The sequence below is a fragment of the Pleurodeles waltl genome, chromosome 8 (assembly GCF_031143425.1).
Source record: "Pleurodeles waltl isolate 20211129_DDA chromosome 8, aPleWal1.hap1.20221129, whole genome shotgun sequence".
Lineage (NCBI taxonomy): Eukaryota > Metazoa > Chordata > Amphibia > Caudata > Salamandridae > Pleurodeles > Pleurodeles waltl.
Genome location: NC_090447.1, coordinates 1515947909 through 1515966938, shown reverse-complemented (window position 1 = coordinate 1515966938; position 19030 = coordinate 1515947909). Strand labels below are relative to the sequence as shown.

The 19030-nt window shown below is 40.6% G+C and overlaps 1 protein-coding gene across 2 annotated transcripts in view; it reads right to left on the bottom strand.

Moving 5' to 3' along the window:
• The window catches only part of LOC138248856 (gastrula zinc finger protein XlCGF57.1-like), a 45175-nt gene extending 27545 nt beyond the window's left edge, over window positions 1-17630 (bottom strand). The window contains exon 1 of one of the 2 annotated variants that reach the window (XM_069202813.1): window positions 17223-17630. In XM_069202813.1, the coding sequence (XP_069058914.1) occupies window positions 17223-17271 (49 nt within the window). In that variant the 5' untranslated portion in view covers window positions 17272-17630. The remainder of the gene's footprint in view (window positions 1-17222) is intronic. The other variant, XM_069202814.1, reaches the window with a different exon arrangement.
• Between the last annotated feature and the right edge of the window lie 1400 nt (window positions 17631-19030).

The following is a 19030-nucleotide window of genomic DNA, read 5'->3' as shown; positions in this document are numbered from 1 at the left end:
AGACCAAAAACTAGGGAGAAACCACATGAAAAGCTGGTCTGGGATTGAAGGAAGTGTTCAGCCCAACCCACTGAGGTCCTGTGCCAGTGCTGGGGACAAAAGGAACAAGTCTAGTGATATTACCACCATTACCTGGGATGACGAAGACAACATTGATGTAAGTAGACAAGATGAAGCTTTATCTGAGACCAACTGCAACACTTAAAGTACTCAACGAACAAGATGAAATGCTTAGAGCCACCAGAGGAATATCAGGCAGGGGTGTGGAATTTATTAAAATATCTACTTGTCCAGGGGACAGGTTGCTTCTCAAATCTACTTGTCCTGTAAAAAGATCTACTTGTCCCTTTGGTGCCATGTAGTGTGGCGACAAATTATGGCAGCAATCTCACTATGTAAGAGCTCTGATAATAGCCTCTCTGATTATGTCAGGGCTACTAACATAGTAGTGCTTGAATACTTGCAGTTTCAATCCCTACTGTAGCAATTTCCTTATTTTGCCACCTTTCTGCAGATCTGCATACTGGGGCTGGAGGAAGCAGTAAGCAATAGTTCCAGGGCTGGAATGCCTTTGAGTCTGCAAACCTACTAACCTGCATGTTTTAAAGATTTTCACCAGCTTCTCTATTCTAATATTTTCCCATAATAAGAAAGGTTGGACATTTACTCCTGACAATGGCAGAATTAGAACTTCTTCCAGGGTTGGGAAGAAAGTGACTGGAGGGAAAATGAACTTGCAAATGCTCAATAGATTTTCACATGAGCAAATCTACACATCGTATTTACCCATGCTAAAATACAGTTCACAAATATTTTATAGGGGTACGACATATACCATGGGTGCACTTTTGTGACTTTCTTTAAGAATTTGGGGCCACATGTAGTTAGGTTCAGATTTGCGACCCGCAAATTGCGAGTCAGAGCGACTCGCAATTTGCGAGTCGCAAATCCGAATGTAGGATGGTGTCCCTGACACCATCTGTGATTCGCAAGGGCTTCGCAAATGCCCACCTCATGAATAATCATTAGGTGGGTCGCAATTTGCGACCCCCTTGCGAATGGCGGCCCTCACAGGGATGGTGGCCTGCTGGAGACAGCACACCACCATGTCTGTGACTGCTTTTCAATAAAGCATTTTTTTTTTTTGTAATGCAGCCCGTTTTCCTTGTAGGAAAACGAGATGCATTACAAAAACGAAAAATGAAACGTTTTCGTTTTCGTTTCATTTTTTCAGAGCAGGCAGTGGTCCAGAGGACCACTGCCTGCTCTGAAAAAATGGTTATAGTGACATTCACAATAGGGAAGGGGTCCCATGGGGACCCCTTCCCTTTTGCTAAAGTGTTAGCACCCATTTGAAATGGGTGCAAACTGCGATTGATTTGCGCCCGCGTTCGTGGTCACAAAACAATCCTACATTGCCCTGTGAGTCGCAATTAGGAAGGGAACACCCCTTCCTAATTGCGAGTCGCAAACCTGTTTTGCGATTCGGTAACCAGGTTACCGAATCGCAAAACTGGGTTTGTGCATCGCAATGTGCTTTTTGCACGTCGTAAACAGCGAAAGTCGCTGTTTGCGACATGCAAAAAGCTACCTACATGTGGGTCTTGGTCCCTAATTAGGTCTGGTGTTAACAAAGACATTGGCCCTCATTCTGACCTTGGCGGTCTTTTCGCAAGACCGCCGAGTTACCGCCGCGGTGAAGACCGCCGACCGCGGCGGTATGCCGTTGTGCGCATTCTGACCGCTGGGAGCGTTCCGCCGGAAAACCGCCAGCAGCCACACTGGCGGTCGGCGGGAAAGTGGAGACTGGTCAACCTCCACCGCCACGCCAGCAGAACACCGCCCACAGAATTACGACCCACATTTCTGTGTGGCGGTCTTCTGTTGGCGGTCTTCTGTTGGCGGTCACCTCCCCATGGCTCCCGTCGCCTCCCGGAGGACCAACGCACAAGGTAAGTTGACCGTCCGTGAGGGGAGGGGGTGGGGGGGTGTTGTGTGATGTGGGCGTGCATGGGGGTGTGCGTGTGAGTGTGTAGAGGGGGTGTGTGAGTGCGTGTATGCGGGCGGGGGGTGCTGCTGTGTCTATGGGTAATGTGTGCTGTTCGGCAGGTGCGCATGTCTGCATGTATGTGTGCGGGTATGTGTCCCCGTTGTGTATAGGGGGTGTGTATATGTGCATGTAGGGGGTGTGTGCATGTCGGGGTGCATGTATGTGCATGTCGGGGTGGGGGTAGGGAGGGGGTTTGTACCACCTCTGGGGGGTGGCAGGGGGGTGGAGGGTGTGGGGGGAGGACTCGGGTGGGTAGTGGGGGGTGGGGGAGACCCCTATCAGTGCCAGGGAAGGAATTCCCTGGCCCCGATAGTGCTTACCGCCATGGTTCGCACGGCGGTTCCCGCCCGCAAGAAACCGCGGCGGTAGGCAGGGTCATAATACCCTTGGCGGTCTTGGGACGACCGCCGGGCCGGAGTGCGCAAACTCCAGCCCCGCGGTCATGACCGCCGCGGCGGTCGGAGTGGAGAAGTGGCGGTCGGTCGCGGCGGGGACCGCCGCGGTCAGAATGCCATTTTTAATACCGCCGGTCTGTTCGCGGTCCGACCGCCGTCTCTCCGCCGACCGCCAGGGTCAGAATGAGGGCCATTGTGTTTTTATTCAACTTCTATTTCTCTCTCTTTCGGCTGGCTTTACTGTGAGTGATCGCATTCTGCTCTTCCACAAGGAGCATATTGGCACACAAAGTAGTTTTGTTCAGTGTCAGGAACTACAATGGCAATCCGTGACGTAACAAAACTGGAGGGTGCCCCTTTGCAAAGAACATGGAGGAGCCGCCTCTCCAGACTCACTCAGAGCAGGTGCTGTGCTGAAGGGGCCCCCTGGAGGGCGGCTGCGGGGCCTTTGTTATGCCACTGGTGGCACTGTGTGCTTTTAGAGTTCTAAAACTTTTTGGGGGGTTTTTGCCAGTGTTTGTTACAATGTTGAGGGCCTGGTAGCTCCCACAACAATAAAGTGTTACAAAAGCCATGTCAAAACAAGACACGCATTGATGAAACTAAAAGACTTATAAAAATATGTCAGATCAGTTGGCTTTGTCAGTGTTTGTTTATTTTCATGCTTCCCATAATCGTGTTGAAAATGGTTACACTGATTTTCCATTAGAAATATTTTTGGGAAATACAAGCATACATCAACACATTTTACTAAATGACACTTCATTTGCATCTAATCAGAGAGCATTCTGGGAGCATTATACTTAGCCTCATAGGCTAAACTTTAAACATGTGTATACACGTTTTTTTTTTTTGTACTGGAACCAACGTCAGTAGTGAAGTGTGACCTTAAAACATTTATTTACAGCACTCACCCTAATAATGAAGGCTTTCAAATAATGAATCATAAATACAAGTTCGAACAGCATTATCTTTTGGAAACACATTACCTCAACTGCAGAGAGTTCCACTCTCTGTAAACAGGCAGCCAAAGAGTTTGTGCTGCAGAGGGTTGGGCCTACTTGTCCCAAGGAAAAAGTAAACATAAAAACTTGTTGCCCTTGACCCCAAACAAGATGTCCCGGGCGTCGGGCTATAGGAATTCCACATCCCTGATCAGGAGAGAGAATAGTAGCCACACCACAGTAAGATCATGTCTACTGGGAAGAATTAGAGCATCACGTTCAAAGTACAGAAGAGACTGTTCAAATGCCCTATACTTTTCTTCTTGATTTAGATGTTATCATGCCTTCACGTCCCTTCACAACGGAATGGGCAGAGACATTTTGAAAAACTTGCTCATGGAATTACAGACACATGATTGGATGTAAAACGCTAATCCATGGTATGCAGACAGGAATCTACATATATTGAAAAAAGTAAAAATAGTACATCAACAACAACAATTGAAAAGCACCCACATTCTAATAATGAGTAAGATTATAAATCCTCATTGAAATACAAATATGATGCTGAAAGATATTTTTATATCAAAATGCAACTAACTTCACATATGTTTATTTCCAAGCACAAAATAATCCAGGTGTTTGTGCTTCTAGATGAATATGCTGAGAATTTATGAGATTATATGAATATATATATATATATTTATATGTAAAGCTGAGGTGACTAAAGATTGGCAAATCATATGATTAGCTACATTACTTCCAGCATGTTATTTTACACAATGTTTTATATTTTTACATAGTTGTAATCAACAAGGTAACATGGAGGTTTCAAAAATGTTGGAGAACTGCTGAAACATTCTATACCATAGGAAAATGATTCTTGTTGTTCAAATTAGAAAGAGCATTGAGCAGATATGAAATACAAAAACATTAATTTCAAATGGTATCTATAAAAATGTTTCATTGGAATCTAGATAAACCTTTGTATGGAATTTGCAAACAAATGAATGCAGTAGGTCTATTGGAAAACAGAATACACACTAGGGATAAAAGGGTGCATATTGACACATATATTATAGGCCAACTTTGCCAACACTGAGTTAATGGTTTTTCATCTGAAGTTGTGAAGTAACATATAGAGGAAAATGTAAATGTTTATGCTTTTCTTGCGAGGAAAAGAATGAAATGTGATTGGGATGCATTGCGTATTATGGGTATAACTCATACAACTGCTGCAGAACCTCTAAAAAAGAAAAATCAAACAAATAGATGTGAAAATATTTAAGAAATGATCAACTCAAAAAATTATTTCAGTTGGTTTCAATATTATGAAAAATATATGAGGTTATATAAATGAACAGGAACAATTTAAAACTACTGAACCCATTTGTAAACTGTATTATGTAGTACATTATTAGTACTTCAATAATACTACTAAAGTACTAGAAAATACTATTCACAAACCTATGTGTTTAAATTTCCACCTCCACCACTCCTATCGTTTCTATGGGAAGCTCCTTATATATGTAAGTTTGCTACTTAGTAGTAAATGTGAGAGGGACAAGGGGAGTGGCTAAAAAAGGACTTAATTATCACTAAATAGGAGGAGTTTAGGGGGGGGGAAAGGAGGGGCTTAGTGAGGGTTACAGAGGGGTTAAGGGAAGGACATGAATCCACTCACAAAAGAGTAATCCCATTGCTATTCAAAGACTGCACTCATAAAGGTAATATAATAAAAAAGGCACCCAAACAGCAATATATTACTTTAGCTCAGAGCTGAAGTAATATATTAATTTTGTGGGTGCCTTTTATGGGAAGGTGTTGCAGTACCAGTGGATGGCCATGTGTGGCGCTGAACTTACTCCAGTAATTGCAGCATCATGCCTGGCGCTGGACTTTCCAATAGAGAATAATGGAGGAAGGGATTTTCAATAAAACCCCTAAGGAAATAACGTTAAAATGAATTCAATTATTAAAATAAGTTATTAAAATAAGTTAAAAATATAAACAGGTATAATATAATGTTGACACATATATCCAAAAATGAAACATTTGTTATTTAATTATGAAATATTTAACAACTTTTTTTTATGTATAACTTAAAGCATTGATTTTTATTCAAATAAAATCAAATCACTATTACTTATTAGTTAATGTATAACACTTATAATAGCCATTATTGCATGGTAAAAATTACTTTAGGTGGGATTTCTTATTTAATTTAAATTAAAAAAAAAATGTTTATTTAATTTAATATATTTAAATTAATCATGCTGTACAGCATTTTTTATTTTGTTCTACATTGAAGTTAATATATACAATAGTTTATATTAATATTAAACATAAGGATATTAAAGCACAACCCACCAACACTGGACTTATTAACTATACTTTGTTAACCAAATACTAACAAGTTCTCGCATGTGATTTTTGACAAACTGGAAAGCATAATTCTGTTATTATCAAAACAGGATTTAGTGCTATAAGCAGTAAGGTATTGGTATGTAGAGCAGTGCAAACAGAGTAATGCAGATACTACAAACGTATCCGCCTTCTTTCACTGAAGGTTTAGAAACTATATTTCATGTATCAAACACGACACGCAGCGTAACACACGTAAAATCAGCAGGAAAGGGTATGTTATGATTTTTCAGAAATAAATAAGGGTCATCTTCGCATACAGTATGGTATACTTTCAAATGTTTTCACAGGATTGGTCCTAATTAGATAGTGGTTGCAATCAAATTATTTGTAATAGTGACACTGAAAAAAAAAATGAAAAAACTCAGTAGGCCACAAAACGCACTAAAAGTGTGGGTGGACTGACTGAAGAAACAGGTCAATCAACACACAATGATAAAATTAACTGAACTAATTTAGCAGTTGAGTGTTTCTGACCTGTGAGTTGTCATCTCATGGAACGTGTGAAAGATGAAACTTGGTGCGCTACTGAAGAATAACAGCAGTTAGCAATAAGGTCTGAAGCAATAACAACTCAAACCCACTGAGATTTCTTTTTGCTCATGGAAGCATTCAATAAAGTTACATTACCTATTATTTTACGTAACATCACAAAAGCATAAAGACTCGATTTTTTTTTTGCTTTGGAAAGTTTAGCAGACAATATATTCAATATTTAAGTAGTTTATTTTGGTCACTTTTTTTTTTATTGTGTAGTAACAGCAGCAATAATAGTGGTGGTATTGCCGGGGCTTTTACAGATGGGAGAAATGGAGCTATGGCTGTGCGATGTCCCCTACTTGGTATGCCGGACGATTTAAGATAATGTTGTTCCCGCTGGTAAACTTTTGGCTTATGTGGATGCAATAGGCTTCTTAATCAGGAAGAATAGTAGGCTACAAATTATGAATGTGTTCCTTTAATATATGTTTTCTTAATGATTAGGCTAAGCAAACAAAGGCTTCTTTGGCCTTGAAGCATATGAAGTTGGATTTGTTTAGTTTACAAGAGACCCACATCCCATGGGATAAGCGTGAGTGTTTTAGTGATCTAGGTCTCTCTCTCTTGACTGCGTGTTTCATAGGAGAGCTTTGGGCACTGGCACGTTTTTATTTACAAAGTAGGCACTGGCTACAGCTCAGTGTGGTGTTGGTTGTTTAAATGTCATGCTTTGCTCAATATATGGTTCTAATCTGGATGTATCCGACACTCTTGAGTTTCTAAATTTAGAACTGGCTCTATGACCCGCTCCTCTCATCTTATGTGGGGGATCTTAATATACATATTAATGTCCATGATAATCAAACTGATAGCCAGTTTTATGCTGGCAGGAAACCTAGGGTGTATAAGGCCCTACACCGTTTGGTTAAGGATCACAGCTTAATAGACGTCTGGGCCAAGCATAAGAGGCCTGATCCTAGCTTTGGAATGTATTCGTTCCTGCAAAAAAAAGTTAGTTTACGTTTTTGTGTCCACCACTAGAGTCACCCAAACAGCAATTGGGCGTTTTCCTCGAGTCCTCTCGGAGCATAGTGTGTTGGTTTTGGAAATCTCAGTAACAGACATGAATAGCTCTCAGAGATCCTGGACATTTGATAAAACACATTTTGGTGATGTAATATTCCAAGATCATATGCAGAGGTGGATTGAACAATTTCTCAAAGTTAATAGTGGGACAGTGTCTTCTGGTATGGTGTAAGATGCTCTGAAGGCAGGGATTCGCAGGGAGACTGAGTGACAGCCTGCACGAGCAGAAGCACGAACTCAAACCCTCTACGGCCAGCTGATTCTTATTGAGTAGGAGCTCACTAGAGGGCTACTTAAGGGATCAGATGTTCAAAAATTACAACAAAAGCTAGCCATGCTAAAATCTAAAATTAATCAACACCTGGGGATGGAAGTCGCCGCTAAATCATGCCTCCTTAGAGTAGACTGCTATGAATTTGGCGAGAGTACAGGGCGATTATTAGCTAAACGCACTAGACAGAAAAATTACTGAAAGCAGTATTCCGGCTATACAGGACCATCAGGTGCTGTTACATGAATCACCAACTGGTATTTTAAGGTCTTTAAGGACTTCTATGAAGCACTTTACACGGAAGAGCTGGGTAGCTCAAGGGAGGGTTACGATCTTCTCCTTAATGATCTAGATACGGCAATTCTAAACCAAGATGACCAGGTAATGCTGGATGCCCCAATCACCTTAGATGAGATATTAGAGGCAATCAAATCCCTAGGGAGAGGGAAGGCCTCGGGGCCCGACAATATCCCATTCGAATGTTATGCTGTATTTTTTGGTGAACTTAGGCAGGATATGCTGCAGACTTTTCTTCAAGCACAATTGGGGACAATTCCTCCATCTTGGGAGACTAATAAAATAATTTTAAAAGAGAGCTAAACCAGCAGAACTCCGAGGATCGTATAGGCTGATCTCTCCTATTAATAGCGATGGGAAGATCTATGCCAAGATTTTGACAAATCGATTAGGCAGGGTTATTGTGCCCTTGGTTTTGGTGCACCAACATTGCTTTATTCCTGGCTGTGGTATGGCGGACTATATTGGGAGGGTCATTGCACTGCTGGACTTGGCCAAAGCCCAGAACTTGCCCATAGGTTTTGCCTTTTTAGATGCTGAGAATACATTTGATCGGGTGTCATGGGGTTTTCTATGGGCAGTACTGGAGTGGAAAGGCTTTAGCAAATATTTAATGCAGGCTATTAAAGCGTTGTATAAGTCGCCAAGAACTACCATTTGTATAATGGGTCAGGAGTCCAACAGGATATCAGTCTCTAGGGGGACCTAAGCAGGGGTGCCCCTATTCACTACTACTATTTGCCCTTTTTATTGACACTTTTATAACCATGCTTGGTACAGCCCAGATCTTATGCACTGAGAGGAGGAGATTTAAAGATCCCAGTGTTGTTGGCAAAGCAGAACATCTCTGGGTTAAGCTCACAACAACTTTAGATAAGCTGGGGGAAAAGAACTTAGCACCAATATTGGAAGAATATAAACGAAGTTTGGAAGGTATAGATCATTATTTGGGAGCTATAATGTCTTGAAGATGTCTATCCTCCCTAAAGTGCTTTACATTTTTAGGATAGTCTCACTGGAAATTAATAGGTTCTAGCTCTCTAGCCTGGAAATGCTTGTTTTCGTTTTTTGTGGAGATATAGGAGCTCAAAATGGGTGGCTAACTACATGGTTCTTCAAAAAATGCCTCAGGGTGGTCTGTTCCTAATTTTACATTTTACTACTGGGTATGTATGCTTTAGCAAATGGGTGTACTAATCGATGGTGGCTTTAATAGGGTTGTCATTGCAGAAAGTCCAACAATCTGTGAGATGGCTCTTGAGGGCGATGCTGCTAGATGTTTGGTCAAATTCCTAGAGCCTATAAGAAAACCAGGTTTAAGATCATTAAAGCAGCATACAGGCTATGGGTAAAAGTCAACTCGTAAACACCCTATGGCAGCTCCAGTGGTTTCTCCACCAGTTTTCTGTGATGCAACCAAGTCTAGGTGGGATTGCAAGGGTCCCTTAGTTGTGAGGGATCTTACAGTAATGGACAACTTCAGGCTTATTATGATTTACAGGAGGTACATCCAAATTGTTCAAATTTCTTCAGTTGCAAGATTTTTAGGGGATACAAACATATCACTGAAAAGTTCCTTAGCTGAGGCAGTAATTCGCAAAGGTAAGATTGGTTTGATTTATGACCTATTGATACAGGCATCTCCACATGACTTAGAAATGCAGAATAGGAAATGGGAGATCCAGTTGGGTGCCGAGGGTCAATGGGTCCAAGAATCTCTTGAACTGTGTACCAACAGCCAATTTCAAGAGTCAACATTTTAATACTAATTTTAATTTATATCACACCCTGGCAAAGGTGGACGGGTCGTGGGGCAGATCTGGTGGTAAATGTAATCAAAGTGGCAGTGTGGATGCTGAAATCATCCATATGTTTTTTTCATGCCCAAAACTAGCAATGTTTATATAGGAAATTGAAAGATTTTTGGGGTTAGTACCGTGTATTGATGTTTGTATTACACCTTCTCTGTTGACTCTTGGGGGGCTTGATGAATTATTCAGACAGGAATCACGTATATTATTTATTGCCTCAGCTGTTGTCCAAATTTGTATAACATCAGAAATGACTAAGCATTGACCCTCCCCCCCCAACATTCTTGATGTGGAGATTAAGGTTATTATCATTCTATCATATCAAAACCTCTCTGTATCAATTGAAAGGACGCAAGAAACAGCATAGATGGGCCAGAATATGGGCTTCGCTAACTACCTGGATTGAGGCAGCTGAAGGGTAGCACATCTGCACTTTTAAGCTATTTGTATTTTATTCAGGAAATCGGTCTGCTGCTTATGTTTATGACTAGACCATGGATCGATATTACTGTTATTCATTGCACGGCACTTTTAGCTGTATGGGGTTGTGATTAATTCCTCGACTAAAGTAAATGATATAGTATCATAATTGTAATAGCAACCGTAGGCGGATGTGAATTTGGGATTACTTGTTGCTGGTTCAGATAAGTGCCCTATGTTGAGGTTATCATCTACTTAGTAATCTGATTGCTGCTATTGGTGATTGGTTGTCAATCTTGATGCTAGAGTTTTTGCGCTACACGTTGTACCATCTTTTGTATTTATTTGCCTGCTGAACACTATGATGTACTTTGTCTGCTGAGAAAATTAAAAATAAATACATAAATCAATGAAGACTAGATCTGATGGATTAAATATATCACTATAAAAGGAATTCTTAGATTACTAAATTACTATATATAAAAAAGAATACTGCTTACAATAAAGAAATACAACTCACACACGACATGGGCTTGTGATTGTCAAACTGGCAATTGTCTCAAAAGACGGGGGTGTCGTGTGACAAAGCTTTTCCACATAATACATACATCTTGCATATGTGCCAGGCCTGATTGTATGTAAACACAGAAGTACTAATTATTTTAGAGTGTGTGCTTGTGACCGCTTAGGGTCCAAAAACGAATGTTCTGAATGAAAAACTAATATATGCACAAGTTTGCCTTATTAAAATAAAACTTTTATAAGAGCTTTGTGCTAACAGAGACATTTAGTTTCTTTATTCTAAACTTGAAATTGCTATATTTCAGAGTTAATACATTTCTGAAAGTTGCAGTACAAAGTTACAAGGTCGCCTTGCCTTGCACAGATCACTTTTTGGAAGAAAATAAGAAAAGCAACATTTGCCTAGCCTTCTGCGTGCTGCTGTAACATCTGCCTGTTCTCTGAAGTTACAGTAACAGAGTCAGTGTTTACTGTTACTGAGTGATATGTGGGGTGCACTGGGAGCAGCCCCTGCTTTCAACAATACAGGACCACTGGAGAAAAGATTAAAAAGAGAGTTCAAGATCTGAGAGGGGACACATGTACAGAGTGTGATTGCTGAGGGGAGACTTGCTGGAAAGCTGTCATCTGAATGATGGCCGGCAGCTCTGAGGTATGTGGGGATGGATATGTGACTTGGCATATTTATGCTAGAAGAATACTAAACGCCCCAATAACACATATATTGTGAAGCTAAGAATATATTGGAATATATTTATAGGTGTTAGGTAGGAACTAAAGTAGTAGAAGGAGTAGAGTTGTGATTTAACATGTTTTTTAAAGTTCATTTGTTGTTTTTATTACAATGACTGCTGAGATTATTCTAATTTCCATTATTTTGATACACAAGATTTATGAGCTGATTATTCTTGATAAATAAATTAATCTTACCTTTGTATTGCAAAATGCTAACTATTGCATGTATCTACTGTTTCCAGGAGTTATATACACACATATATATATTTTTAAAGGTGCAGAGATTATTCCCATCTTCCTTCAAGAAGGGCCTCAAACCAAAGAGATTCTGTCTCCGTTCCAGACATGATTTCTTCCAAAACCGGCACAGTCGACCAGAGTTATATGTTCCAACTTACCAGGTGGAAAGAGGTGCATCTAAATAGGGGTAACCTGTCTATTGCCCTTGTCGACCGGGAGGGTTTATGAGACATACTGGACAGGCAACAAATAGGGGCTAGTTTGCATTGGTTGGAACATACAAAGCAGACCCTCTATTCATTGTGCCTCCCAGAGTATTGGTTAGATCCATCTTCTATCACTTCATCTTCTGTCAAAAAGTTGAAGTCCCTCTATTGGGAACGTGAGGAGATGAAGTTGATTAACCATCAAGGTTTGGGTCGCCTAACTTACTGCTTTTTGGAGTTCAAGCCCCTTCCTGTTTGCGAGGCTTGCATGGATGAAATTGACCCACCCTTCACCAAAGCCCTTTACATAAGGTTCAGGCTGTCCTCGTTTACAGTGAAATGAAGGGGCGGCTCTGAGCGTAGTAAACGCTGTCCAGCAGGTAAGGGGTGTGATGAAACGCACAATCATTTGCTGTTTTTTTGCCACAACTATTCCAGCAGTGTAAGCATTGGATCGTTCTAGTATTTTGCTCACTAGGGGTTCGCCAGTACAAGGTTGCTTTGAGAATTTGTAGGGCTGACACTACCCGCTTTATTGTCTTGTCAGTTACCAAGATCTTGGAGAGCATTTGGCTGACTCAGTGCAAAATTATTTTATCTTCTGCTCCCACTGACTATGATTGATTCCAGCATGTTGACGCCTCCGACATAGCAACTAGACATTAATTAACTTTAATCTAAGGCTGTGTATTAACTGTAGGCGCCACCCTGAAGGTTGAATATATAGGCCTATTTTATTAATATTTTTATAGATGGCCCATTGATATTCATGGTATTTGTATGATGTTTTCTTTGCAAGCTACTAACACTGCTGAATGACTTGTCTTTTATTAATTACACAAATATTGCTTTTTTGTATTGTATTATTGATTTGTGATTTTTATGTTTATATTTATATATTTATACACACTCCCTAATTAAGAGCTGAGACACTTGCCAGTTCTCCCTTACCCCCATCTGGAGTACAACAAACAGTTCCCCTGGGGCTATGGAGATCTATTAATAATGTGTGCTTCCCGGAAATTTGGAAGTTCTCGTCATTCTCAATTGCACTTTTCTTTTCTGCTGAATTGGGAGTTCTGGAGCAATTGGTCACTGGATGTAAGGCTTCTGAATCAGGATGAGGTTGTGACAGTATTGCCCTAGTAGCAAAAGCTGCAGCGTCTGCCTCTACAATGAAACCTAGTTCGAAACAGGAAGATGGGATCTGAAGTGCACGCATCCTTGAGAGTTTTGAAAGCAATCACTTGCCCAGAACCACACTTATTAGCTTATCATTTCCTGGTAAGTTTTGTAACAGCAGCACTAGTACATGAAAGGTCTTCAATAAAATGGCACTAAAAATTGGAAAAACTGAGAAATCTCTGCACATCTTTCACATTAGAAGGAGGATAAGGCCAAGACACTATTTAGATCCATAATGCCTCCTTGGCCTGAAATATGGAATCCCAAAAAGGTGACAAGTGGTAACTTAAACAGTAATTTCCCTGCCTTAGCCAAAAACAGAATATTTTTTAAAACAATAGAGAATCCCTCTCATACCTGGATGGTGTTGTTCCAAGGTTCCAGAAAAGACTAAAATATTATCCAGACAGGTGATGAGGTAGGTTATATGGAGATTTCTTAAAATAGCATTCACCAAGTGCTGAATTGACACAGGTGTGCTACAAGGGTCAAATGGCACAACAATATATTCAAAGTTAAAACGAGAGTTATTAAAGGCAATCTTCCATTCATCCCTTCTCTTAACCTTATCAAATTGTGATTACCCAAGTTCATCTTGAAAAAAATGTGGCCATCTTTATTTGATTCAGGAGTACCGCATATCAGTGGCAGAGTGTAACAATTGTGGACAGTGATGGCATTCAGTTCTCTGTAGTACACACAAAGCATATATTCCCTATTGGTTTTGGGTAAACACTGCTCCTACATGAGTAATGGGATACGTGAGAAGTCCTTTCTCCAGATTTTTTGTGAGATATTGGCATAATACGTCACCCCTTCTTTGTCAACAGATAAATATGATCATGCGGAATCTTAGTTTAAAGAATGAGTTCAATACAACAATCATATTCTTGGTGTTGTGGTAATTGATTGGCACTGAAAACATCTCCGAATTTTTGGTATGTCTTGGGAATGTTCAGTTTGATAGTAGCAGAATCAGCAGTGGAACATCTCAAGATCTGTGTTCTGTGTTTGATGAAACTCAGGACAAGGAAAACAATGTACTTTGCAATAGTGAAAATCAAAGGTGATACTTAGTTGCTTCCAATTAATTTAGGGTTTGTGTATCCATAACGAAGATGTTCAGAGGACAAGTCAATGGTGATGTCAAGAAAGAGGTCATGAGGCGTGCTTTCTGGAAGCTGCTCTACAGCCCACCAGCTTTTTCTTAATCTGCTAAGACAACAGTGGAAAGCGGGACTGAGCACAGGAGAGGTTCGGCTACAATGGGTTGCTACTGTTTGTCGTGTCGTGCTGACAGATTAGGAAAAAGCAAGTTATTTGGCAGAAAACCTCTAAAGCACAGAAACAGAACTACTAAAGCCTCTTCTCCTCACTAGCATGTGACAGAAAGGGGGACCAAGAACGCACAGGAAAAGGCTGATTTATTGCAGTGCATGCTCAAGCTTCTCCATATTTTAACAGGCCTTTGAGGCATTGCACAACATACCGTCCATATGAGCCCTGAGTGGTAGTGCATGAAGTACAGTGCAGTTAGCATCCAGCAGAAGTGCTTATGCCTGTAATGCTCACAGTCCTCTCCTAAACAGCACACAGTGAACTACAGGAGAGTTATAATCAATACACAAAACATATGATACAGAACCTGTCAACCTTTATGCTACATGGTGGGAGATGGGAAGCAAGCCTAGCAAATGATCCGAAATGCTCAGGAGGAAGGCAGAAAGTAATAGAGTTATTTAGAAGTGGTTCCTCCAAACAAAAACCAAATAAATAGGGACAAAGTTGTAGGTTAGAAGCACTATATTCCGAAACTGCTATCTAAAGACCTATAGGTTTACAGACAATTCAAAAGACCACATCAAATATTTTAATACATTGAATTCTGCCACAGTAACTAGGAGCATTATTTCTCTGCAGGAGCACCACATGTAAACGTTAATCAGAAAAATGATGTTCACCCGATAGAAGCATCAAGTGGAAGCACCGAGCATTTCACCGGTTGAAAAGCATTGATTTAACTGCCAAGAAATATCTTTGCCTTACATTGTAAGTAGGAAGAACTTCATAAATTGTAAGCACTTTATATGGAGCTGGTGGAAATTTGGACATCACAATTTTAGGCACCCATATATTGTGCAATGTTCAATCTCTTCTACTGTATTCGGTATGTAAAACATTAAATGTTTACATGTGTATTCTCTAAGGTAGGCTAGGTAGATTATTGTTGAATGCGAATTAACTCTTTCCATTAAGTGTTAGTGGGAAATTTTGTGGATGTTCAGATATGCTTCCCTTTGACACCTGAGACAAAGCCTTCTATGACCCTAAGATCCTGACTGCCCTTCCTACACAGAATAAACATAGGCCTTTAAGTCTACCTCCTGTATCCTGGTAGGATGCAAAACACAGAACAGGTTAAGTCAATAAAAACGCACCAAACAAGAGGATGGAAACAAATTCCTTAGTTTCCAGCTCACCTAATCTTCCTGTGTGATGTTCTCACTGTGTGCCTCTGTGAATGCTGATTCTGTGTGACAAACTGTGACACTGTGCAAGCTGACAGGTTTACACCCTGGGAAGAGTTCTAACCCACATGGAATAGAACACATCTTAGTAAGAGCTCTTGCATAACATACAAATAGGGCTTACAGTTTTACGGTATTTATTTTTTCAACAGTTCCATCTGTATTTATCCATGTATATTTTTTTCATCGTACCACTGGTATTTATCCATATTTATTTTTTGTTTTGAGAATAAATAGATTTGTAAAATGAGATATTTCCACGTGTATTTATTTAATTGATAACCATGCACTCATCATGCCTGTGTCTTTTTAGCAAGTAAAGCAGCCATGTATAATACACCACTACACCCACGGGTAAATATTAACATTATTATATAAATATATATATATATTTTAAGATATGCCTGTATTTAAGGAAATGTCATCCTGTTTTCAACTCCCCATGCAGTCTATCTGCTCAGCTGTTGGCCTGGAAACTCATGAAGGACACCATAGCAAGTCACTCAAAAGAAGCACTATTTTCTGTATGTTTCAACTTTTAAAAATAAATGCTAACAGGAATCATATTGTTTTCTGTCTGTGTTTAACTGTAAAAATCAGTAACAACAGAAAACTGGGAGCCTTACATACAAGCGAACACCGATGATGTAGATGGGAGACTCACAATTTTTTAAACTCAAAAATGACATAATTTTTCTGTCCTCTTTGTAAACTTCCCTCCACTTCAATGCCACCTAATGAGGAAATTAAATTCATCAATATCTTATCTAAATCGTTTATTCCCAGCTTTGGCATCCAAGCATCGCATAGTGCAAACTGTATTGCAATTGTATTTATAGAGTGCTTACTGTCCCTGACAAGGCGTCAAATCGCTTTTCGGTGAGTAGCACGCTACTCTGGAACCCAAAAGGATTAGTGGTGGATTAGTATAGGGGAATATGAGTACAGTATTAGTATAGGGAGGTATGATTTAATTTGAGCGGAGGACATGAGTGTGTAGTTGGACTGAATAGAATAATGGAGCTATAGAGGAGGGAAGAATCCAGAAGTGTTAATTGGGAGGTTTGGGATGAGTAAAGGAGAGATGGAGGAGGCAAGAGTCTGTAGAAAGGGATTGGGGATTTCACAGTAGTAAAACAGGGTTTGGGTTGAATTAAAGGAGAGATAAATGAGGGAGCATTTAGTAGGGTTGTTTTGGAGATCGTAGTAGTAAACTGAGGTTCAGGTGAGCCAGGAGCGGTAGAGGAGGGAATAGTCTAGGAAGGGTTATTTTGGAGATCATAGTAGTAGAATGGGTTTAGGATGAGTCAGAGTGGAAATAGAGTACAGCCTGATATATGTCTAGGGTGATGGTGAGACAGAGTCAAGCTTTCGAGAGAGCAGTTTTAAAATGTTTTTTTTCTTTTGTACAGTAGGACTAAAGTAATACATATATAGCTACGTGATGACATAGTAAGGGGCTATATGTGTAAGGAATACAATATAAATCACATGAAACGGTTTACAAAACAGCACACAACACATCATAAGAGTGTTCTTATCCTAATAACGTTTTATTTTAGCCTTTGCAGACCGCACACAGCACAGCCCAGGGACTCTCCACCCCACACAGCACGTGGTGCTCTCACCTGCAGTGCAGAGTCCAGAGAGGGAAGCCCTTGGCTGCTCCTCGTCCATTGTCTTTCTTTATTTCTTCGCTACTTTCTTGGTAGAGACTCTGATCCTCAGGCCTTCACTCCGGGTGATCACTCCACCGCCGGCTCCATTCCAGAAGAGGCCAGAGGAGGGGGAACCCCCCAAGCAGCGAGCTAGGGACATGACTAAGAGTAAAGCGCCGGGAGGCGGTAAACGAGGGGCTCGCAGCTCCTAGGAGACACAAGCTTACTGCCTGGAAGCAGCCTTCCTCTAGTATTGCTGCCTGTGCTGTCTCTGCCGGTGACCCGGAAACGTAACCCTAACACTTTCACGTCTTCATTGCCCTATCATTTAGCTGCCTGCACCGTTCACTGCAAATGACCCGGAAACATAACCCTAATACATTGACGCACTCACCGCTCTATCATATTGTTGCCTGTGCTGCGTCCGTTGCCAATAACCCGGAAACTCAACCCTACGTATTGCCGTCATCACCGCGCTATCAGGATGTTACCTTTGCCGCGTCTGTGGCCGATGACCCGGAAACGTACCTCTAGTGTTCTCTCTTCCGCTAGTAATTACAAAAGGAATCATATAGAAAATCGATTTATTTTCCACACGACGTCTTGGCCCAGGTCGATTCACCTCAACTCCAACTGTCATAGAATCTTGGGCTCTGGTTATACCTAAACTCGTTATAGAACGTTGAGAAGGTTTACATAGCCTGGGAAGGAGCAGGGGATGGGAGAGGGTGATGGGAATGTACCATCCAATGAATGGGAACATATTTATAAATGCAAAGTATTTAGATAAGAACACAATGCAAATATACAATTTATGTAAATACAACAGTAACCCTACATAGCAACATCATATATGCCAACGTTTTAGAAGAAGAAAGTGGCAGAATTTAAAACAATAATTAGGAGAATGTTTTTCCTCCATTGTCTTCTGTTGAAGCAGAGACAATTTCAGGTGGGAGACAGACAAAATTAAAGCATTTTTTTCTTCAAAAATGGGGAGTCTCCCACCTGAAACGGGTCTATTGGCATATATGCAACATCTTTACTGCTCCTTCATATTGCTGCCTGTGCTGCGACTGCAACCAATTGTAGTGACAGGCGTTGTTAGGCCACACTACATGTGCACCATGAACACAAGTAGAAGAGGACCCCAGAGTCTCGATTGGTGCGCCGCGCAGCTGGTGCGCCGGTGGGATCCGCCTCTCTTTATTAGCTCACCTTGACCTCTAACATAAGGTTAGGGCGTGCATGTGGGAGTGCGCTACAGCGCCAGGGCCTGGCACCGTGCTCTGTTAAATTCCTCCAATACTTTCAACAAAAGAAAATACTTGCACAGCTCAGTTATCACAAACGGGACTGTGAACGCTGAATTTTTGCTAATGAATATTCATGTACTTTGAATAATGAATTTGCATAGAATTTAATTAACATATAAAATAATGTGCAATGTGGAAAAAGGTGCCCACTCGAGTGGCCGCCATTGATCACAAAATGTCTTTATTAAAAGGCTTATTAATATTAATTGAAGTACCTGCATTAAGAAAATATAGTAGGGGTGATATATTAATTATTTTGCATTATGTATTTGCTTTATTAATTGTAGACCTTAAGTTAGCGAGGTTTTGGGCCTAGTTTGCACAGCCTCATATTAAACTGTACTGTTTTAATAATTCGTGGGAAATGTATGACTAGAGAAATTAATTCATGTATTGTTTTCACTGAGTTGACCAAACGTTAGCAGATCTCTTTAAATTTCTCATGAGAACTGCTTGCTAGAA